This window comes from Anas acuta, chromosome 21 (assembly GCF_963932015.1).
Source record: "Anas acuta chromosome 21, bAnaAcu1.1, whole genome shotgun sequence".
NCBI classification, from domain to species: domain Eukaryota; kingdom Metazoa; phylum Chordata; class Aves; order Anseriformes; family Anatidae; genus Anas; species Anas acuta.
In genome coordinates, this window is record NC_088999.1 from 8,248,663 (window position 1) to 8,271,755 (window position 23,093).

General features: G+C 53.9%; 1 protein-coding gene across 3 annotated transcripts in view; it reads right to left on the reverse strand.

The window, feature by feature from the left end:
* Positions 1–23,093, reverse strand: part of RUNX3 (RUNX family transcription factor 3) — a 59,199-nt gene that overhangs the window by 30,219 nt on the left and 5,887 nt on the right. The window contains exons 2-4 of one of the 3 annotated variants that reach the window (XM_068657774.1): positions 8,486–8,730; positions 7,266–7,422; positions 2,274–2,378 (exon numbers count right to left, since the gene is read on the reverse strand). In XM_068657774.1, the coding sequence (XP_068513875.1) occupies positions 2,274–2,378; positions 7,266–7,422; positions 8,486–8,730 (507 nt within the window). Of the gene's footprint in view, positions 1–2,273; positions 2,379–7,265; positions 7,423–8,485; positions 9,162–23,093 lie in introns of those variants that run through there. The other 2 variants (XM_068657773.1, XM_068657772.1) reach the window with 2 other exon arrangements.

The following is a 23,093-nucleotide window of genomic DNA, read 5'->3' on the forward strand; positions in this document are numbered from 1 at the left end:
GACATGAGTGAATTCCCAGTTTGACCCAGAGATTACAAATATGACCTTTGCAGCCAACAAACCTATGACCATCTGCAAATAGCAGAAAAACTACAGCTTAGGTTTAAACTCTTCAGATCAGTAATTCATAGGATTTAGGGGGAGGAGGGTGTTTGGTAGTACAGGGATGAGGAAAAAAGATTGACCTTTAGGATCCACACAAGACAAGGAAATAAACAACAAATAAATATGACACAGAGCTCTTTAAAGAGCCCAAATCGTCAGCACAAACATTATGAGGTACACAAATCAGAGAGAGAAAAAAAAAAAAACAAAAAAAAACACACACACAACAGCAAACTGCTGACCTTGCACACCAGGACGGCATCCCCCAGGCAAACCAAGCAAGAGTCAGGGCCAGCTGCCCCATCCTCAGGTTTTAGCTAATTGTGCAAAATGAAGGCACAGCACCAAGGCCAAGAGCGTCCATGGCTCAAACCCACAGCTCCCTGCCTAGTTACAAATCCTGTGCCTCCGTATCAGAAAGTTTAAATTAAAGATCAGTAATGATCAACCATCGTGTTGAAATTCAAAAGGAGGAGTGGGTATGATTCAGCTTGGTTTTGGCAAGTACTGAGCGTTGGTGAAGTCAGAGCCAACCAAACGCTAAGAGTAGTAACTATCTTGCCTTGTATTATTATTTATATATTCCCTATGATGGTGATGATGATGATGATTATTATTATTAGAAAGGCGATCTGATGCAGCAGACAAGGGGCTGAGCCAGGAGTCAGGAGACCTGGTTTCTATTCCTGACATGGAACAGTTGTGCAACTCCCTGCCCAAACCCTGCCTGCTTTCTGCCGCCCAGCCTAGATTGCCCATTCCCAGGTATTTGCAGTGCCCACCACGACCCATGTTTGCTCTCCACTGCCACAGCACTGTAACAGGGACATGCCTTATGCTTATGGTTTAAAAAACAAAACACTAAAAAAAAAACAAAAAACCAACACAGCATTGCACTGCCTAGGTACTATCTCTGCAAACAAGCACTCCAGACCAGCAGCCCAATGGGCTTATATAAGGTCTCTAACACCCCAAGCTCCAACACTAAAAAAAAGGGGGGGAAAAAAAAGAAAAAAATTAAAAAGGGGACAAAAAAAATCAAAAAACAAGGCAAATAAAACTGTCTTGCAGAGGTAACAGCCTTGACCTAGCCTGACATCAAGGGGTGCCGATGGCCCAGCGACAGCATCAACAGAAAATATTTTCTAAAGCATATTTAGAAGGATCAAACTGTTTCCCTTAAATTTGGGCACTGACAGCTTTACATGCTAAGCGAACAAACTCTGCTTTATAGTGCCCAGGGTGGTGCTGAGCACGCAGGAAGGCAGAGCTGGAGCAGAAGGACAGCAACAGAGGGCTGGGAACGAGGTCCTGGGACCCCACCTCACAGGGGTCCTGACAAGCAAGTACTCAAGGAAGAGGGACAATCCTCCTGCTGACATTATTGGAGCATTTCCCCAGTCTCCTCTGATCATAGGAGAGGCACTCCAAGATGAACTTAAGCCACCCCAACTCCAAAAATCAACTGAGTGCAGCCAGTCTGCAGCTGCCATTGCAGAGACACTGCCAGCCCTGCAATATCCAGAAGACCCTTCTTGATCACAACAGAAAGATAGTTCTGTAGTTGAATCGTCTGCTTGGTTTTCTCAAGCAATGCAGCCTCCATCAGTGGCCACTGCCAGCCAGAGGCTTTGACAACCTGAAAGTGAAACTGCCAACAAACAGAAGGGGAAGGTACCCTGCGAGCTCTCCTGGGCCCATGTGGACAGACAGGCAAATAGAAGCACAGAGCAAGGGAAACCTGAAAACGTGTTATTAATCAGAAATTCAGCCTCTGAAGCAGGGCACAGCATCTCCAGCTTCATAACTCCCCCCACCCCAAAAATGCCTTGCACACCCCCAGGATTGAGCCTTTGTCATTTCTACTGCATCCCAAGTGCCACGAGGAGCAGGGCTGTACAACCGCACAGACCTTGGGGGACACAGAGCACAGCAAGAGGGAACAAGCAGCAGGCAGGACACGTGTGGTGCTCCATGGAGAAAAAGAAAATGAAGACAATCCGGGCACACTCCTGGGGTTTGCCTGACCACACCGTCATCTTTGCTCTGTGTGCTGCGAAAGGCAGCTGTCCCGGCTGCAGAGGCATCCTTCACCCGCGTGGCCAGGGAAAGTTCAGCCCCCTGTGACACCCCCCCACTGCTCAGCAGCCAAATAAAACATAACTTACTTCGTGGCTCCCGGGGTCCGTCTACAGTCACTTTAATGGCTCGGTGATAGGTAGCAACTTGGGTGGGGTTGGTGAACACTGTGATCGTCAGGGTAAAGCTTTTTCCTAAGGGAAGGGGGGGAGAGAAAAAGAGGATATTCACATACGTTCAGCTCCTTTGAGAGTAAATTGCTCCTGCTGGAGAAAACTCAGACACAAACATCTGCATACACCAAACTCCAGCACACATATCAGTTAATGTTATAAGACATTATTGTCGAGACAAAGCTCAGCCACCTCCCGCTGGGGTTCAGCTGGCTGCAGTGAAGACAGACTTGGGCCTGGTTCAGAGCAGGAGTCTGAACCTTCATGGACAGAAAAGTCACTTGTCCCCCTTCCCCTCCCCTATCCCAATATCACAGCAGCTTCCCATTGCCTCCCTGTTTGGACATTTCCCTTTTTCCCATGGGAATCCAGCCCCAAAATGCAGCACTGCACGGTGGATCCTCTCTGCAAGGGCCATATTTGGGTCCTGGCACCCATGGAATACTCCTAGAGGAAAAATCAAGCAACATCACATCAGTTTAGATGTGATGGATGATGGCATTTGCTGGGTAAAACTGGTGGCTGTGGTCCTGCAGAGGCACCTACACAGGTAGGTTTGGAGGGGAGCTACATGGGGCTCTTGGCCATGGGGGCACCTGCGGCACACAGCCCACATGTGCTTATGCCAGGCTGCAGCAGAAACTGGAAGCTGCAAAGCCTGCACCAAATATGTCCAGCTTTGTGCACCAGGACTGGCCACCACACACGTGGCCCCATGGACTGGGGGGAATGTCCTTCTGTTCCCATTCCCCCAGCCCCAAATAGAGAGCAGGAACACGCTGCCAGAAAAAAAAAAAAAAAAAAAAAAGATTTCTTACATCATCATGGTGGGCTTTTAGTGATGCTTTTGACGCACTGAGCTTTTCACTTTTTTAATTATTGGGGAAAAAAAGTGGGGGGCAGGGAGGTAGGTGGTGAAAAGCTCTCCAAACCCATAATTTGCGAGAGCACAACAGTGACATTTTCTGGCAGAACACGTTTCCATTTGCAGCCCCAAATGCTTCTGGCATCGCAGAGGGCATTTTCTCCCCGTGCAGAGAGAGAAGCGGCAGCAGCAGCACGCCCCCGGCCCGGCCCCCGTTGCAGGCGGGTCGGGGACACCATCGCCAGGCGCAGGGCTCGGCAGCGCCGGCTCCTCCTGGAAGGGCCTCGGCTCTCCCGCCCCCTCCCGGGGCATCCCCGCAGCGTTCGGGAGTTCCGCGGGTAACGGGGGGGCTGCGTGTGTGTGCAAGGGAACCGCGCCAGCCGATCCCCCAAGAGCAATCGCCGCGGGATTTCGAAGGCAGGCGGTATTTCGGAGGCAGAAAACCCAGCACAAATCGCCCTGAAGTGCCCGCGCAGTCACCCGCGAGCTCCTCCAGCCTTCGCTTCACTCACAAACAGCTCCACCGAGAGCAAGAAACAGACTCCTCTCCCTCTTCCCTGGATTAGGGCTTTCCAGATCCCAACCACCATCTATAAGGGTGGATCTAAGAGTGCTCATAGTAAAAATCAGTGGTATTTATACAGCTAGACAGGAAAAGAAAAAAAAAGAATAAATAGAAAAATAAATTATCTCCTGCAGAGAACACTGAGCAGTTATCTCAGGTGGGAAGTTTCTCTACGGGAGTGTTGGGGGGTGGGGAGTAAGGCTGGCTTTAAAGCAGACGGCAAGAAGGATTTGTGAAAGCCAGAAACCAATCCATGCCCTACTTCAGCTTTCAAAATAAGCCGAAACGGTGCACAAACCTTCAGCTCATTCTCTACACAAGGAGTTTTTTTTTTTTTTTTTTTTTTTTTTTTTACCCCCCTAAATGAAAACGTAACCCCCAAGGAAGCAGCCCGGCTGCCGACCTGCACCAAAGAGCCACACTGCCACAGCCTGCAGAGCGCGGAGGCTCCCGGGGACTGCGTTCACACAAAAACGGCCGACACAAGCAGAGTAGTTGTTAGCAAAATGCCTGCAGAAACCGAGTGCACAGATGAGGATTATTAGAAGAAATTATTTAGGAAGCTATTTCACGGGAAGGAAGGCAACGGGAGGGAGCCCTTTTGTTCGCGTGGGAGCGCAGCGCGGGGAGCACCCCGGGCACGCAGCGAGGGCTGAGCGGAGCTCGCAGCTCCGTGCTCAGCACTGCTACTTCCCACTAGGTGTGATTTTTATTTATTTTTTTAATTTTAATTATTGTTCTTTTCCAAGCGACAATTCCCCTGCCTTTCGGTTTCACTCCCTGCTCCCCGCAGATACAAACACCTCTGCGCAGGGAGCACGGCTGCAGAGCCGAGCCGGCCGTGACATTTTGCGTCTCTAACAGCTCTCAAAAATCCTCCCATGAGTTGAAAATGACGATTATTACTCAGCACCATTTTTACTCATTTCCCGCCTTCTCGGGAAGCCGGGCTGTGGTTTCTCATTCCCACCGCTCCCCGGCCCCAGCGCCTGGGCGGCAGCAGCCGCTCGCCGGCGGCTCGAGAAGGAGCCCGGCTCCCTCGGGGGGTCCGGGCAGCTCCGAGAGATGCTCCGTGGGGATGTTCCCTGGCCGGGAGAGCAGCGCACACTGCAGCATCCCCTTGCCCTTGGCTTTCATTTTATATGCTGAAATATGAGCAGAAATCTTTATTCGAGCGAAGCCGGGGACCCGGCCCTTTTCCCCTCCCTTCGTCCTGCACAGGGGGATGGTAATTTTGGAGAGGGGGAGGTAAGAACCTGCTTTTTCCCCTGCCCCCGGGCGGCTCACGGTGCTGGGTGACCCACACGATAGGAACAGAAGTGGCCGGCTCTGAACCACTTCAGCTCCTGTTTTCAAAACAAGAGCCTCGCTGGTTGTGATTCTCCTGCAGCTCAGGCACATTGACTTGCTGTTAGTCGGTGGACACAGGCTGTGCGTGTTTACAAGCACACATCTACACACAACGTATTTACACAAACTTTACACACACAGAACTCTGTTCCAACAAAATGTTCTGCAGCAAATTCAGATTTCCACCAGAATTAACAAAACCAACACTGGACATTAAGATTAAGATTAAAAATTCAGTTTAAACGATTTTTAGCACTAAATATGCCTCAAGTAGCCCCTTGCTGAGAAAGCACAGCCATGCACAGAGAACTAAGCACACGCTTCAAGCTGCAAAAAAAAAAAACGCCACTGTGCCTCTTTCACACAGCACCAGGGAGCCTTGCTGGAGTTAGGTCTGTGCAGACACTACAAAGCCTCATCCCGTAAGAATAGGTAAAGAAATCCGCACTTGAGTTAAAACTTCTTGCTGGCTCCAAAGCCTGCTAGATGCAACAGAGGTGTTTCCACTGCTGTAATGAGCATTTACCAGGACTCTGCTGGAGGAAGGAGACAATTCACCCAGCCACTTTCAGTAGACTGTAAACTACTGTTAATTCAGAGCTCGGGATTGCAGAGGAGGAAAGTTAATAATGAATTCAAGAGTCAAGTTGAGATTGGGTTGCATTCAGTTTGGAAATTTGTGTAAGGAGAATGAAAAAACAAAGAAAAGAGCCTAAGAGAATAATTGATTACAGAAATGAAAGCTTAATTCATAAAAGAAAAACATTTTCCATCCATCAACCTGCAACCAGTTAAGTGGAGAGTTTTAAAGAAACTGCAATTTGGAGAAGGAGCCAACAGGAAAAAGGAAATGTATGAAAGAATGTAAACTATTCAAGTTTCATAAAGAGGAACAAGTAAACAGTTATTACATGCAAATAATTCCTAACATCACTGCTTTTAATTAATGCAGAGAAGTCAAAATACATTTGACACTGTGTGTGTACATTCAAAGACTGAGAAAGTGCTATCATATGTCCATTTAAAATAGTTTTTTTTAATTATTATTTAAATTAACAATTAAGTGGTTTAGTCCGTAGTGTTTATTGGTGATGAAATGCTGAAATTCTATTTATATTACTTGAAATTCAGGTGAAATGCGGCTGTGAGGAATTGTGCAGAAGTGAAGGGCACACTGGGATCTCCTCTCAACACCCACTGGCTCTCAGTATTTTCATGGGATTTGTTCTGCTTTTCTCAGATAGCAAGGACTAATTTCTTTGATGATTTGTTTCCAAAAAGCCAGTACTGTGATCAGTTTAAGGATAAATAACAGAGCCAGTCTCTAGAGACAGAAGGTAAAATTTCTGTTCTAGTTGCCTGTGCAGCAAGCATAGGGAAAAACAAACGCATCTTCCCCAAAAGGCACTCACACCTGCAACTGCCCCAGTTCCTGCGTCCCTGGCAGTGGTACTGCCCACAGCAATTTGAATGAATCTCTCTGCAACCCTACTCACAGCATCTACTCCATGCAGAGCACGGAATTATTCTTCTAATAAGAATTTCAAACATTTGATTTGCACCCCTTAACAGCTAACAGAAAAGCAGATTATTGCCTCATCAGACCCCAAGTACATCCACCGGCAGAGGGGACCCAGGCTCCAGCAGTCACCAGTCTGCCTTATCTCACTGAGAAGACTCTCCATAAATTTAGAAGTACTTGGGCTGGGGCTGCCTACCAGTTCATGCATGTGCACTTCTGAGTGAAACCCATGCACCTGAGAGGGGCTGCATTACAACACCACATTGGTTTTACAACAAGGTTTCTTTTCCTGCACCATCTGTGCCTGATGTCTCAGCAGAGAAAAACCCCAGGGAGGAGCGGAGCAAAGCCGCCACTAGATCTGCTCTGCAGGGAGCAGCCGGGGATGCTGCCACATCCCTCCAACTGCCCCACTGCCCACGGCCCACTCAAAAACCACTTCGGTGCTGGAGGTTTCCTCCCTGCCCAACAAGCCCAGCCCGCAGCAGCAAAACCACCTCCATTGGCTCACAAGACATATGCCGTTAAAGTACAACAAACTTCTTTTTTTCTTAGAGAAAATAAAAGCCAAATAAGAAGGCCAACCATTTCCTGGCCGATACCTACCCCTGCCGCTTCTCCCAACAAATCTGAGATCGTTAAATCTTGCTACTTGGTTTTTCATCACGGCGGAGGCATTGCGGAGCTCTGCAGAGTAGTTTTCATCATTCCCTGCCATCACCGTTACCACCGTCCCATCAGGCACATCTCCAAGGGCTACAACCTAGGGCAGGACAAAAGGATTTTAGGCTGAGTTTAACTGCGGTCTGAGCTAACCTGCCCTACGGTTTCTCTCCCCTCAAGCCCCCTCAAAGATAAACCAAAACCAAAAGCAATCCGAGTCCCCGAGAAGAAAAAAAAAAAAAAAAAAAAAAAAACAAACAGCAAAACAACAACAAAAAAACCCACACACTAAAAAACGGATGGGGAAGGAGAAAATGAGCTAAAACGGGGGGTAAGAAGTAGTGAGGGGCTTCCACGTGCCGGGGGTCTGTCCGCCGCACGGCTCCGGCACCGGCGAACCGCGGCTTTGCGGATTTGTTCTGTTCGGTTCGGGAGAAACTCGCTGCCGAGCGCGGGGCGGCTGCGCCTGGGGTCCCGGAGCGGCCGCCGAGGGGAGAAGCGACCGGCGGGCAGCGAAGCGGCCCCGGTCCGCGGAGCGGCGCCCCGCGCTCCCGGCGACAGCGCACGGCAGCGGGACTCGGTTTGTAAAAACCTCCCCGCCTCGCCGGGCTGCCCGGAGCCCGGCCCTGCTCTCCAGCCCCTCCCGATTCCCCCGCCTCTCCTCCCGCTGCTCTTTTCGCTTTTTTCGCCTTGGCCCCGTTCCCCCGGCCCCAGCGCCGGTCGCGCAGCGGGGCCGCCCATCCCGGTGCACCCCGTCGGGCCGCCCCGTCCCGTCCCGCGGGAGCGGAGCCGCGGGGAGGCACGCGGGGCCCGGGCAGCGCAACCCGGTGCCGGCGCTCCAGCTCCTCGCTTTCTTCTTGCAGATTAGATCTCCCTTCCCTGCCTCCCTCTCCCTCTCCCGGGAAGGTAATTAACCTCCAGTCTCATTAAACTTCAAAGTTGCCTGAGAGCTCCTAACTGTACGGAATATCTAAGATGCGGTGACCGCAGGGCAATGCGGAGACTTGATTAAAAATAATAAAAGAGGTTCTCGTGAAGGTGATGTCAGGAGCGAGTCAAAATGAAAGAGGCGGAGGGAGAGAGGCGAGCGGGTCGGAACGGAGGGCAGGAGGGGGATAGCGGAACCCGGCGCCCCGCAGCCGTCCCCGGAGCTCCCGGCTTACCTTGAAGGCGACGGGCAGGGTCTTGTTGCACCTCCAGTGGGACGGCAGCACGGAGCACAAGAAGTTGGGGCTGTCGGTGCGCACCAGCTCTCCGGCGTGGTCGGCCAGTACATCCACGACGGAGCGCACCTCGGGTCGCGCCCGGGCGCCCGGTGCGGCGGCCCCCAGCGCCCCGCTGTTCTCTCCCATCTTACCGCAGGGGAATGCCGTGGAGGGGGGTGTGAAGCGCCTGCTGGTGCTCGGGTCTACGGGAATACGCATCACAACAGCGGGCGTCAGGGAACCGCCGCGGCCGGGGGGGACGAAGAGGGGCCCGGCGAGGCCCGGCGCCCACCGCTCGGTTGCGGCGGGGCTCCCGCGGGGGGGCGAGGCGGGGCGGCGGGGCGCGGCGGGGGCGCTCCCCGCAGGCGGCTCGGGCAGCGGCAGTCGGGGCCCGCGCCGCCTCGCTCCGTCCCGGCAGATTCCCGTGCTCGGCGGGGCGGCCCGGGGCGAGCGGCGCGGGGGGGCTGCTCCTCCCGCCCGGCTCCGGGGCGCGTCTCCGGAGGCCTCGCTGCGGTCCCGCCCGCCCCGCCCGGGGAAAGGCGGCGCGGAGCCCCGGCACAGCCACGTCGCGGCCGGGCGCGCTCGGCTGCAGGCGGGTCCCCTCCGCCGGGCGGCCCCGAAACCAGCTCCCCAGTGCCAGCCGCGCCGCCCGGTACCGTATTTACTGCCGGCCCCGGGGGGGCGGGCCGCGCCTGAAGGACGGGGCGCCGCGCCAATGGGGCAGCCGCGAGGGGCCTCGTCCCCGCCCGCCCGCCGGCTCCTGGGGGGCGCGGGGGCGTGGTCACACGGAAAAGGGGCGGTGACTCCGCCGAGGGGGCGGGGTCTCCCTCGAGGCGGGCGTGTCCCCGCGGAGCCCCGCCCCACCGGGCCGGCCGGGTGCACGTCGGGGCCCCGGCAGCTTCTCGCCGCCGCCGCCGCCGGGGCTTTTTGGGGGGCGGTGGGGCCGGGCTGGGGCCGGAGGCGCCTCCGTGCCCGTGTGGCGCGGCAGGGAGCGAGGCCCGTTCCTCTCCCCGCCGCGGAGCGCTCCCGGTGCCGCCGCCCGCGACCCCCGGCGGGGCTCGGTCACCGCGGGACGGGGGGAGCCGAGGCCGCGCCGCTGGGCCCCGCCGGCTCGCGCCGAGGGGCGGCTCGCCCCGCAAACCGCGCTGCAAGCCGCGGCTCCCCGGCCTCCGCTTTCCGGCCCCCCAAAGCTGGAAGCCGCCCCAGCCTCGGGCGGTCCCGGGGCGCCCGCGGTGCCCGGCGCCCCCGGCCGTTCTGCGGGGGCTGCGGGTCTGGGCACGGCCGGCGGCCCCGGCCGGAATCGTTGGCGAGAAAACTCGTGGCGAAGCGACCGGTGCTGCAGGAACAAAACGAAGGCGTCGGGCTCTCTGCGGCTGCCCGCGGAAACGCCGCGCCGCGAGGCGAGCCGCGCCGGGGCCGGGCGGGGGGCAGCGGCGGAGGGGCGAGGCGGGGATTGCTTTGCCCCGGGGCCCGGCTGGGTCGCGGCGGGGACGAGCTCCGCGCTCCGCGGTCGGGCCCGAGTGGCGCGGGGGGGCTCAGCGGCCTCCCGCAGGTTCGGGGCCGGCACCGCACGTCGGGGCTGGAGGCGGAGCGCAGCCGGCCCGGCTCCGCGCTGCGAGCAACACGGTTTCCCTTAAAACTAAAAGAAAGAAAATTCTTATTTTGACGAATTCCGCCTCGAACTGCCGAAACATTTTCCCCCGCAAGCCGCAGGGCGCGGAGGAGCCCGGGCCGGGCTCCCCTTCCGCTGCCGGCAAGAGCCGAGCCGGGGACACGACCGAAAGACAAAATCTGCGTGTGTCAAAATAAGCGAACAAAGACATCATTTAACAGGGACAGAGGAGGGAGGATCAGAGGTTCCCTCGCGGCGGTGCCCCGTTGGTAACCGGGGCACAGAGGGAAGCTGCTCCGGCCCCGCGGAAGCCGCACCGGTGCCGGGGACAGCACCGGCCCCGAGCCGGCCCGGGGGGGCGGCCGCCGACCCCCGCGTGCCGGGCGTCTCCTGGCGGCTCCCTGCGCGGAGGCGCTGCGATCCTGCCCTTTTTAGGGGAAAGCTCGCCGGGCCGCGGGGCCGCCGCGTTCACTGCTATTTTTTGCCCCCGTGTAGCAGCGAGGGAGACGCACGCAGAAAGCGGCTGCCCCCGCTGGGCGCGGAGCCCTGGGCAGCGCCGCGGGCGGGCCGGGCTTGTCGTGGCCTCCCGGCGGGGCCGGCCGGGGCTCGATCCCCGCCGTCCCCCTGGTACCCTCGGGGGTGGCACGGAGGGGTTGTGCAGGGGGCGGGCACGGCACGCCTGCGCGGCGGGGCGCGGGCAGCGCTGCAGTGCGGGCGCACGGCCGCCGGTGGGCGCCGCGGCTCCGCGCGGCGGCTCCGCGACGGGGCGGCCGCGACGGGGCTGCCGGGGCCGCTGCCGCCCCGGACCGGGGCCGTGCCGAGGCTGGGCGGGGGGCCCGGCGCTGCTCTGGCGTCGCAGAGCCCCGCCGCGGCTGCCGACCTCGTCCTGCTGCCCCCCCCCCCCACCCCCCCCGATGTGATTTCGGTCTCGGTTCTGCCCCGCTGCGCGGGTTCTCTCCGACGGAGAGGGAGGCGCGGCCCCGGGGCCCCCGTGTTGCCCCCCCCATCCCCCTCCCTCCCCGCCCGGCTGCTCTCAGACGGAGCACCGGGCTGGGATGGTGTGGGGGGGTCCCGGTGGGACAGAGCTGCCTCCCCGCGGCATGATGCTCATTTCTAGGTTTACTGGCTTTACATTTCCTGCCTGTCCTGTCTTTTATTTTTATTTTTTATTTTCTTTAAAGTTCTGCTGGGAACTTGCCTTTAAAGTGTCTCTCCCTAAAACCTGACATTCCTACAGAGCATGAGCAGTGACACAGCACCTTGGCCCCCTTCTTCCCAGCCTGCTCCCCACCAGTAGAGGTGACAAGTTCTTCTCCTGTTTATAGATGCCGCAAAGTGAGAATCTAATCCATTCACTGCAGCCAGGGAGGGACTGAGCACCTGCCATGGAGCACATCAAACCCATTCACGGGTTTTGGGTGCTTGTTCGGAGGGGCTGGCGTCCCCCAGCACAGGCGGGCCCGGGCCTGGCAGTGCCCAGCTGGGGGCCTGCTGGTGGGCAGGAGCAGCCCATCCTCGCGCATTTGTCCAGCTGCTGTGTGCTGACGAGCTGCTCCGCACCGGGACTCTGTAAGCACTGTGGCCACACAGCACTGTCCTCCCCAGGGGGCTCTTGCTTTTCATTATGCTTTATGCAAATCTTTTTCGTCTAACCCAAATCATCCTTTGGTGAGGAGAGGTGATGCTATTCAGAGAGAGGGCACAAACCTGGATGATTTCCATAGCCTACACTCCTGCTATTACCTCCACTTTCAGGTATGATGGAGGCACATTCCTGCCTTATGTCAGTGTCCATTTGCAGCCCTGATGTCCATGAATTGCTCGAACCCCTTCTTATACTGGTAACAACACGCTCAAAAGGACACCTAATTGCATCGTCTAAGTGTCCTCAAGGTACCATATAAATGCCTCCCCAAAATACCTGGAGTCAGTCACCCAAGCTGGGTATTTCCAGGTGTGAAGCATACCATGTCCCGCCCCTCCCCTGCAGCCACCCCAAAAGCTACTCACACCAGCACCCTCTGATCCCCCACACTGACTTTTTTTTTTACTTCTGAGCAACGGGAGGCAAGCTCACTCCCATAACCTGTTGCATCATTTTGTGGCCCTGAACTTCCCCATTGCATAGGTACAAAGCTGGCCACTGCCTTGCAGCAACACAAAATGCAACCTAAAACATTGAGCAGTGGTAAATCAGACTTTCCCCAACTTCAGATTGGCTGGTCATCCCAAGACATGTAAAGCCCAGCAAAGCAACTCAGCAGCTGTTCCAGCAAAGAGGTGTTCAAGCAAGAAAACATGTCCCAGAGCTACAGGGACCCTTGGCACCAGCAAGCTCTGAGCCTGACAGGAATTATCTTTCGTTTGTATTATCCCTCAGTCTCAAAGAGGGGCTCCTCCTCCAGGTGATGGAGGGTAAAGTTAGGCACTCACGTCCGAGTGAAACACCAGGCTTTCAGCTGCCAGCCCCTGCCCTTTCCCTTTGCAGCACAGAGCCAAACGGGACAGCAACTGCCCTGGAAGCTGCGCTGGAAATGGAGAGAGAGGAACGAAGCGCACACCACTCTGTTCCTCTGCAAACCAGGAAATATCGACACGTGGGGAGTATTCCTCCATCCCCTGCTCACTCCAGGGAAGGTTAATGTGGTATAAGACCACGGATTTGCATGGGCCTCTTTTCAAATACTTTGAAGCTACTGTTCACATTTGCAGGGAGGTCAGCAGCTCTTTAAATCATTACTTGCTGGGATTAGTTCCCTTACAGTCTCCTCTGTAGTTTTTAATTCATTTGAGCTGTTATTTAGCAGCAGAGCCACTTGCTTCAACAGCAAGGAAGTAAGTGCAGAGGCTTATAGGAAGCTTTCTATTAAAAATTCATCACAAACTCTGTCTCAGGAGCACAGTGCTCAGTAGGGCCATGCGGGTGTCTGGATCTATTTTGTAGTTAAGGGAAGGGGATCTGAGAGCAGCATGCAGGGAGGGAGCGTGCTATTCATTCATAAATCAAACAACAGATGCTAGGTCCAATGGGGTGCATGACGGTGACAATTTTTAACCCCTGAGTGTCACAGACAAAACAGGCTCTCACGAGGCAATTATGTGAGCCGCAGTCAGAGGCTCCTGCAGGAGGGAAGTTGTGGCACTCAAGGGAAGAAATATGGGGAAACTGGTGTGTGTGTGTGTGTGTGTGTGTGCGCGCGCGCAAAAAACAGTGCCTGCCCCAGACATAACTCACTGGGAAGCCTGTACTTGGGCGAGGGACCTGCTGTGAGACTGTCCTGCTGGTGACTCCAGCAGCGCTGCACCAGACACTGCTCTGTGGCCAGTATGCCCCGGGGCTGGGTGACACCCATAGAGAAGGGAGGAAAACCTATGTCAGCACCCGCTCACAAGGCAAGAGCTGCAATTTGACATCAATATTTGAGCCAGGGCATCCATTAACCCCATGGGAGCCACAGTTGCCCAGCTCCACCTCACTGTCTTCATAAGCAGCTCTGGAGCCTGGTGTCCAGGATCCTTGCATGGAGCAGCCAGAGCAGGAGGAAGACTCCAGCAAAAGTGTTGGATCCTGGCATGAAATGCTGCCACCCAGGAAAATCAACATGAGATTCCTACCTGGCTGCCTGGGGCCAGGTTTCTTTCACCATTTGAAGGACTAGAAAGGCCACAGTTGGAGGAGTGGTTGCATTCTCTCCTTACAACTTTGGGGCTTGCCTGTCCTCCCATTTCTCCCCATTTTACACCAGCGCATTATATACCAGTCCTTACTTAAATCAGCATCCCCAGGAAGACTCTCCACATGCATGTGCACCCACACACGCATCCTTGACCACTCAGGAACCAGAGAACTGAGCCCCAGGGGCACGCACTGGGGTGAATCACGGGCAATGCCGCTGCTCCTGAGGTATTCTCAGCACTACACACCGCATGCAATGAGAGCCAGAACGCACGGCTCCCCTGGCACCAGACTTTTGCGGGTGTCCTGTACTCTGTGCAGCATGATGGGAGGAGATTTTCAAAAGCTGCAAAGTGACTTAGGAGCACGAGTGCTATTGACGTGAATCCTGTGGTTCTGAAGTCACGAAAGTGCCATTCTTCATTGTTCAGCACTGTGATTCTCCTCTCCTCACAACGGCAACAATTAAGAGCATATTCAGGGCTTACATCCTCTGTGCTATTGATAGCACAGCCGAGCTTTTTGGAGCATGGGTCCCATCTGCCACTTCCACTCCTTTTTAAAAGATCCTAATGACTGTCAGATCCTTTTAGTTCTTAATTAATTTCAGAGTTCAACTGCAAATAGGAAACAAGGCAGCTTTTGCCCTTACGCATATGAATATTACTGTTCCATTTAATGTGGTTACTGGTGGAATGCTGTTATTCATTCCTGCCTGCAATAAAAGCCACATGTTTTTAAAACTTTGCACTTGAAAAAACTTTTAGGAAAGAAATCAAGTATGTTTTGTATGCATGGCATGAGATAAAAACTAGTCATAAATATTCAAAGAACAGTTAGAGCTTTATGCTTGATTTAAACAAGTGAACAGAGAAGTACGATGGTTGAAGTAAGTGGAGAATGAAAGCCTGATGCTCCTTTAAGAACGTGTTTATGCAGAGAAAAGGAACTATTCATGCAAAGGTTATGGAGCACCTAAGGACATCCCATCTCCTCCAAAAAAATGCCCAAGGTGGATAACAACTGGAAACACAGCGCTTTTTTTTTCTGAGTTATTAAGGTTTGTGGAGTTTCTGTCTCTTTGGGGGTTTCTGAGGAGTCTAGAGGGGTACAATGCCTCTTGCCAGACCCTATAGGGGTGAGGACTCATCTTTCACAGAGACACCCCCGCGGTGCCCGCTCCCACGTTGGCAGGCAGGTGGCTGAAGTCCTGCCGAGTTTTTCGCAGGGCACCTGGGATGTGGCATGGACCTCTCTCAGAGCCTAGGCAGCCCAAACCAGGAGAGAAGGGAGCAGCCTCCAGCCTCCGGGCCCCAGGCACTGCCCAGGCCACAGCCGTGCACAAGGCCTCAGGTGCTGCCAGAGCCTGGGCTGGTGCCAGACTCTTCAAAACTCAAAATGCGACATGGGGAGAAATAAAAAAAAAATTCCAAAGGAAAGAAAAAGGGGAAATGTCTGGATGGTGGAAAGAGGAACTGAAAGGCACATGACGACAAGAAAAGTACAACGGGGTCGATGTAAAAAAACACAGTATGATTTCTAAGCTCGAGGAGAGGCGCTCCGAGGAGCTGCTGTCACGGAAGGGCTCCCAGGCCAAGGGCTGGGGCGCTGGCAGCCCTGCACCCACACAGCTGCAGTGTGCAGGGAAACCCTGCTGCACGTGCCAGGCAAAGCAGCTCTCCCACAACACAAACAGGCTCTGGAAGGCACTTTCTTGTCTCAGAAAGTAGCCGTGCTTTGGCAAACCTGCCCCATCACTTATCTCCATGTGGTGACTCAATGTGTAATGATGTTTCCCAAAGAACATTTTTCAGTGAGGCTCCCATGAGTCTGGCCCCAAATGTTGCTGTGATGCCGGGTATCAAATGGGTGCACAGTACTCCTGTGGCAGGCTGAGATTTGCACACGGAGCCTCTGGGAAGGGTCATTCATGCACACCAAAGCAGCGGCCAGGCTGTGTGCCTGCGTGCCAGCTGGGTGAAGTGTTCGCAGTGCCCTGAACACTGCTGCGCTGTGCTCCAGCAGCTGGAGCCGCGCATTTGGGGAAGTCAAACACGAACAGAGAGAAAGTGAACGCTGGGAAGTGCTCATGTTCTCCCACTCTCACCTAATATCGCTGTGAAAGGCACCGGGCTTGTAGCAAACTGTGGCCGTAGATTTAGATATTGCTGCAATGGCCGCAACTACGCCTTGGAGGCAGGGACAGAAACAGGTGCTTGTCTGCCTGGTGAGGGCAGGAGGGGACTGACAGCATCTTGCAGCTGGAACTGGCACCAGCTGGAGCTCCAGTTTCCTTTTCAGGTCTAATAGAGCCTCTTAGTGCCACATCTCAACAAAACCAGTTTTATAGGCAAGTGCAAACACACCTCAACCATTTAACTTCCCTGCAGAACATCAGCATTGCAACGGGAACAAACATGAGCAAACAGCCAGCAGTGGCTGCCGGCCGAGCCCTGTGGGCAGATCCCAGGTCTCTGCATTCGGTCATTGCCCCAGGTCCACCTCACATGGGCTGTGACTCAAGCAGCTTGCCCAGAACCCCGGAATTTCTGGGGACCAGTAGTGCTGGCAAGGTCTCCTCCCACGGGGTGCTGAGGCCATGGGGCCCATCCCACCCCAAAACTCACACTGGAGAGTAAAGTTGCCTCTGGGGACACATCAGAGCACGCGAGGAGATGCTGTGTGTAGCCCTGTCAATGGGACTCAACAGCCATTCCCTGAGGATCACACCAGTTACAAATTAAGCCATGAAATCGCTGGCAAACACAGCTATAACTACCTTATAGCTCAAGGCAGATGATACGAATGAGATTCAGGCTGGCTTGCATCCCTTTTGCAATGCCAGGGCTGTAATTGCACCCTGGACACTTCTGTCAATGCAACTTATTGGCTTCCCCCCCCCCCCCCCCCCCCCAGAAAACAAGGTCCCAGGCTAGGACCAGCTTTTCCTTTACAAGTTGTGTAACATTCCCGTGGGACTGATCCCTGACTTGTGCCTTATCTGCCAGATTCCATGGCAATCAGCCAGAGAAACAGTAAAGGTTCTCCACCAGTGACACAGAGCAACCTCAAACTGCTGTCAGTGACCAACCTATGGTAAAGTAATTCTGAGAAAACTGGCCTCTGTTTCCAGTTGCAAGTTGTCCTTTGGGCCCACACCATTTTTTTCCAGGCTGGTTTGCTTTTTGCAATTATTCACTAGTTTCACTTCTATGAATAACTCTCAGCGATGCACTATCACCACGATGTCACAGCAGAGCTGCGGTCAGGCAGCTTTGACTAGATGGAGTCTGGGTTAGGGTTGCTTCTGCTCCTTCCTCGGATTATTTTTTCCGGTGCAAACGTTCTCTTGTCATATTTGCCGTTCTGTAAAGACTCTCATTGGCAACCAGCATCCCTGGATGGTAAGTCTCATAGTGGTAGAGTAGCTACAGAAAACCCCAAAGAGGGCTCAGACTGTGAATTCACCTTGCACTTTAGCATCCATGTAGGCAGAGAACAAATCCCCTGGACTTTAAGGAATTGGTCACAGGCTAAAAACTACATGGAAGGTACTTCTCTGGTTTCTGGCTATGAACTCTGACAAATCAAATGCAATGTTATGTAGAGAATGTTGTTGAGTCCTTTTTGCTGCTCATCCATCTCCAGCATGCCGGCAAGGGAACCACGCCTGCCTGGGCCTGGGAAGGGAACCACGCCTGCCCTCCAACCCCCCAGCCCTGCAAGCCTCGTGCTACATGAGCTCATTTTTGCAGAAGTTTCTTATAAAAGTTTGTATGCAACCAGGAGGTGCCTGTCTGCCGGGGTCAGCTGTCTGACACCACCAGCAGGCTCCCACCCCAGCCGAGGCCACGGGCTGGGAAGTGAAGCAGTTCAGCAGCAGGTTAGGGCTGGAGCCGAGAGAAATGGAGAACTTGTCCAGACAACATGGTAGTGGCTTTCAGTCTAGCATGAGCAGCCAGCTCTGCGGGGAGAGGGGGGATCTTATCTGTGAAACGCAACCTCAGCTGTTTCCTCGGGTCTGAGCCGTTCTGTGTCTGGCTGAAGGGACTGCCTGAACCTCCAAAACTGGAAGAGATCGTGTGGTTTTGGAGAATATTTTTACATTTTCTCCTAAAACTGAACAGAGGGCCATCACTGGCAGGAAGCGTGGGCTCTGGGAGAAGGCATTGGCGGGGGAAGCAAGATGTCTGGGTTCAATTCGCAGCTCCACCGCAGCCTTCCCCAAGGACTCTGGACAAGTTGCTCATGGGCTCCAGCAAGTGCTTCGGTTCCCCCATCTGCAGAGCAGCGATAACGGTGCTTCTCCCAGCCCTGGCAGCCCCCAGCACCACAACCCACCCCAGTGCCACGTGTGCATCCCGCATCTGGCATTGAGGAGCCCCCGTTTCCATCAGGCCCTGGCCATGGTGCTCCTTCAAGGAAAATACTGTGAGCCCCGGCAGCCTCACATCCTTGACTCCTTGACATTTCAATCCACCGTGCCAATAAAATACGCGCACATATGAGCCAGTCCTGCCAACAGCGAGCACTCTCGACCTCCATTTATGTCAGCAGGAACGGATTTTCACGGGACGGGGTCTTTTGATCTCTCAGCAGTCAGGATCCTCTCTCCTGCCAAAATGCAGCCTCACAGTAAAACTGCAGCGGCCGTGTGATGGCTGGGGATGGGTGGCGGGAGGTCTCCATTCAAATGCTGGGGAGACAAACTATGACTCCCCCATCTCGGAAGCATACCCCAACGCACCTGCTCTATGCAGGTGATGAGGGTATTTCACCTCCTCTGACTCAGGGTGAGACAGGGACATCAAGCGCCCAAGCTGTGTTTTCTGCAGGGTGTCAGTTTAAATAGCACTTGCTGACTCTCAGGGTAGAAAGAGGTTTGAAATTAATAAAAAATAGCTACCTCAAGGGCTTGGCTAGTATCCCTCCTACACCAAAGAGTGTGTCAATACAAGAGAAATCCTAGCACTGCCTTTCCCATCCAATCCCTCCTGTGAAGGGGCAGCCAGGATGGAGGGGCTGGGGGGCCAGCATCGTAGACCTGCTTGTCCCACCACAGACACAAAGCTTCAGTGCTGTGGATCCCAGTCCATCCCACCATCACAGGGCAGGGCCAGAGCAGCTCCTTGTCCCCAGGAGCTGCGCAGGCAAAAGCTGCTGCAGGAGAGGGAGTGAGCAGGTACACCTCTGGACTCCCAGTGCTCTACAAGATTGCTGCATGAGAGACGTTTGTGGTCTTCCCATAAAAACCTAATCCCCTTCTAATAATTTGAACAGCATTTTTGCATGTTAATAATATCCTGTAATGTTGTCTCAGAATAAATTACAAAGAACTCTGGCATCACAGCAGGAACGAGCCTTTGCAATGATAGCAGAAAAATGTATGCCAGTGGGTTTCAGCTACCACAGCCTGGTCTTGGAAAAGTTAGCTGAATCGGGGGCTGACCAGGAACTACTTCATTCATATCTATTACCCTACTGGCTTCCATCACCCAAGGGAGGAAGGCAATGGGGAGAGTTGCAGGATGGAAGGACTCAGGACTGAAGTGGACAGGTCTGGTTCCCAGCAGCACGTTAACTCTGTTGCACACTGATGTCTCCCCAACACCTTCTCCATCTCTTGTATGTCATGAAACGCCTCCACAATCCTGACATCAAATTCAGCAGACCTAAAGTGCCCAAAACTACACGAGAAAGCAAGTGACAATGGATTTCAGCTGCCCTAGCACTTGGAAGAGTGGTTTAAGCTCCTGCTTGTGATCCCAGGGGCCACTGTACTCAGCTATGCGAGGGGAGAGCCAGGAAAGCAAAGCTAACAAGGAGCAGAACCATGACATTTTGGAAAAAACACAAGGGAAGGGAAGCTCTGTGCCCAGCTCAAGGTGCAAAAGAAAACACACAGCATTAATGTGGAGTAAATTAGGAGCTGACATGCTTTGCCACTTAGAGGCCCCTATTAGCTGTGGAGGTAGGGAGAGTTTAAAGCACGTGCACAGGATTTTTAATGACAGTGTAACACCAAAGGTTGTAGGGATAAGAGGCTTTGATGTGGGGACACAGACACCTCCAGGGCAGGCAGAGGGGGACGGTGCCAGATGAATCCTCACAGCCAGCGCCTTGCCAGGGACCCAGCCCAGCAGCACCGGGGCCAAGGAGCTGGTGGGCACCCTGCCACTGGGTGCAGGGATGAGGAACCAGGTCTGGGGCTGCTGCTCCCTAGCCTGGCAGTTGTGCTGAGTTTATGGAAAAAATGGTGGGCTTGCCCATGCAGTGAGATTTTCCAAACTGACCCAGGACTAATAAAAGGAGGTGTTTAATTACAGGGTTCAATGTAATTGGGCACAAAAGTGGCCAGTAAAATGCAGCCATGGTACAAAGGAGCTGCAGAACAAGGCTTAATCTTGGAACAGAACATGAGATTTATTCTTTATATTCTCCGGGCAGCATTTTCTCTCTCTCTCCTAATGAGGGAAAATGGCACAGCCTTTCTCAAATCCCACTAAGTAGTTTATTCCTGACTTCAAGTCACTGAAACCATGGCATTGTGCTCTGTCCTGAAATTATCTCCATGCATATGCTTTGAGTTTAAAGGGAACAGCAAAGCCCATGTCTGGTGTTTAATGTCTGCCAGGCTGCGAAGAAACAGCCTCTGCAGCTTTTCTGCGCACCTCAGTGCATCTCCCCGCACCCAGCCCAAGCTGCTGCTCCAGACCAAGCTCAAGCATTTATCTGCAATTCTCATGCACTTGCCTTTGCTGAACAAGAGACATCCTTGCTGCACCAATAAATGATCTCCTGCATCTCCCTGCAGTAGCACAAGGCAAAAATCGGTGTCTGGGTGAGACACGCTGATTCCGCAGACATCAAGGCATGTGCAAATAATTTCACTCAAATGGTCCCATTAACTCCAGCAGAGCCATGGGTTCACAAATGGGCAGATGGCACCGGGACACACAGTGTCTGAACAAGAATGGAAGTAGGCAACTCTGGCAGTAGTTTTTAATATTTGTAATGAGTGTGGCTTCCTCCCCTGCTTCTTGGCTCCTTATCAGGAAAGAAATCAAGCATCAAGCTACTGCTGGGGACATTCGTGTAGCAATCATGCTACCAGCAGCAGGCTGGATGGGAGGTGTGCACAGGCTGCGTTTCTCCTTAGGAAACACGCCTCTCCCAGCAATAACCATGTGCTCGCTGCAGAGATCAGAAAGCCAATGCCTCGGTTGCTTGCTAAAGTTTTCATCCCCAGAACTCCCCTTCATTACAAAGTTATCATTGCTGCATGAACCTCTGCAGTTGCAAACCACAAACCAAGCACCATTTAACCAACGCCCATTCAGCAGACACTAACACTCATGCTGTTGACTCTGTGCAGAGAGACCAGGGCTGCTCTTGGAGCCCGCTGGGAAGCCTCCAGCAGAGCCCAGCCACGACTTGGTGTATCGGTACGGGACCGACCTGCCTGCACGCTCCCCACCGCCCCGCGGCGAGTCTGCGACACCCTGAGCCTGTCTGCCTGTCCCCATGCCAGACCGAGCCCTGGCCAGGGACCAGGAGGCACAGAGGGTGCGAGAAGCCAGAGCAGACTTTTGTCCAGGGCTGTGCTGCTAACATCATTCCTACCATTTTGTTTTGATTTTTTAGAAGTTATTTTAACAAAAACCATGCTGAGTTGTGAAATCGCATCCCAATATAGCAGACAAACACAAACATTGACTGACAAAAAGCAGCCCCAGACCCCCCAGTCCCACCATCAGGGGCAGAACCGGCCCCGCTCCCACAGCGTGGCTGTCTCCTGGGCAGCCCCCAGCATGCGGTGTCCCCCGGCTCCGGGTGCGTGGCCGCCGGCAGTGATGAGCTCCAGCCCCGGCGTGGCGCGAGGCACGGGTGGAGGCCTGAGCAGGCGTGGCGGGTGCCAGGCTGCGTGCCTGCTACCCCACGGTGCCGCTACAAAGCTGCTGGCACCTCAGGGCCACAAATCCCTCCTGGGCTGCTTCTCCCTGGGACAATAATGCAGTGCCAGGAGGTCCCTTCCCAGCCTTCGCCTCCCCAAATGGACGCACAGACCCTGGACCCTCTTTTTCCAGCATTTCATGTCCCTCTTGTCCTGGTTGTGGCTGTCCCAGAGGCAAAGGTCAGGCCTCCTGCAGGGCCCTCCTGCATAACAGGGGCTGTTGAAAAAAGCACGTTTTCAGCATCTCCCTTCCCAACTCAATCCTTCATTTTCTTTGAAAAAACAACAACACAACAACAACAACAAAAACTCAACTCTGCCTTCTCCTATTTTGGTTGTTTTTATATTTTATTTTACAATAGCTTGAGTAATACGTTCCTCATGTTCCAAAGGCACTTGCTTCTTCCAGTGGGAATGGAAAAACATTGTTTCTTTTTATTTTCCCTTTTCTTTTTCTTTTTAATATGTTTATGTTATGGAAAATACCCCCAGATTGCAGACGCATTGACTGTCCCACTTTCTTGAAAAAAAAAAAAAAAAAAAAAAAGCATTTTTAGAAAGGGAAGAGCCAAGGAGGAGGATGCTGTGCTCAAAGGCTGTGCCTAGCACCCTGGGGACCTACATGTGGGTCTCAGTCCTGCTGCAGACCATGGTCACAGCCAGCTTTGGTGTCGATTTAGACTGTCAGAGCCCCACAGCATCACCAGGGCCTGTATAGCACCCAGTGCATTGATGCTGTGTTCTGCCCACTGCTCTCACACAGGTAAATCAGAGAAATTAACAAGCTGGGTCTGGGCGATCACAGGAGCCAGGGATGGAGTAGGCATGGTCAGAATGAATATGGAGGCTGCAGGGCAGAGGACAGTTTGCATTTGCAGCCCAAAAGCCTGAAGTGTCTGTGATGCTTCCCTCTGCTGCAGCAAACACCAACAGCCTGTGTGTAATTTGGGGGGGGGAAGGGGGAGGAGGGGGAGAGTTACCACATTTATAGATGGGTTTTGCTCCTTTTTCCATCCCACCCTACACCACCACCCCAGGTGCTGCTGTCAGGGCAAGGATAGTGTTCTTTTGGGACAAGAATTAAAGCTGAAGCTCTTAAAGCCAACCAGGTCTTCCTTGAAAGCGCATTTGCTCTGGCATGCAGCACGATTTCCATGGGAAGGCACTGCATGGCAGCACTGGCCCTGCTCCATTTGCTCTAAGTACTGGTCGTTGCTTTCTGCACAGGACAGGAAATGTGCAAAACTGGGGTGAGCTCTAAAAAGAAAAAAAAAAAAAAAACACACCAAGAAACCCTGAGTGAACTGGTGGCCAGGCTTCAAAG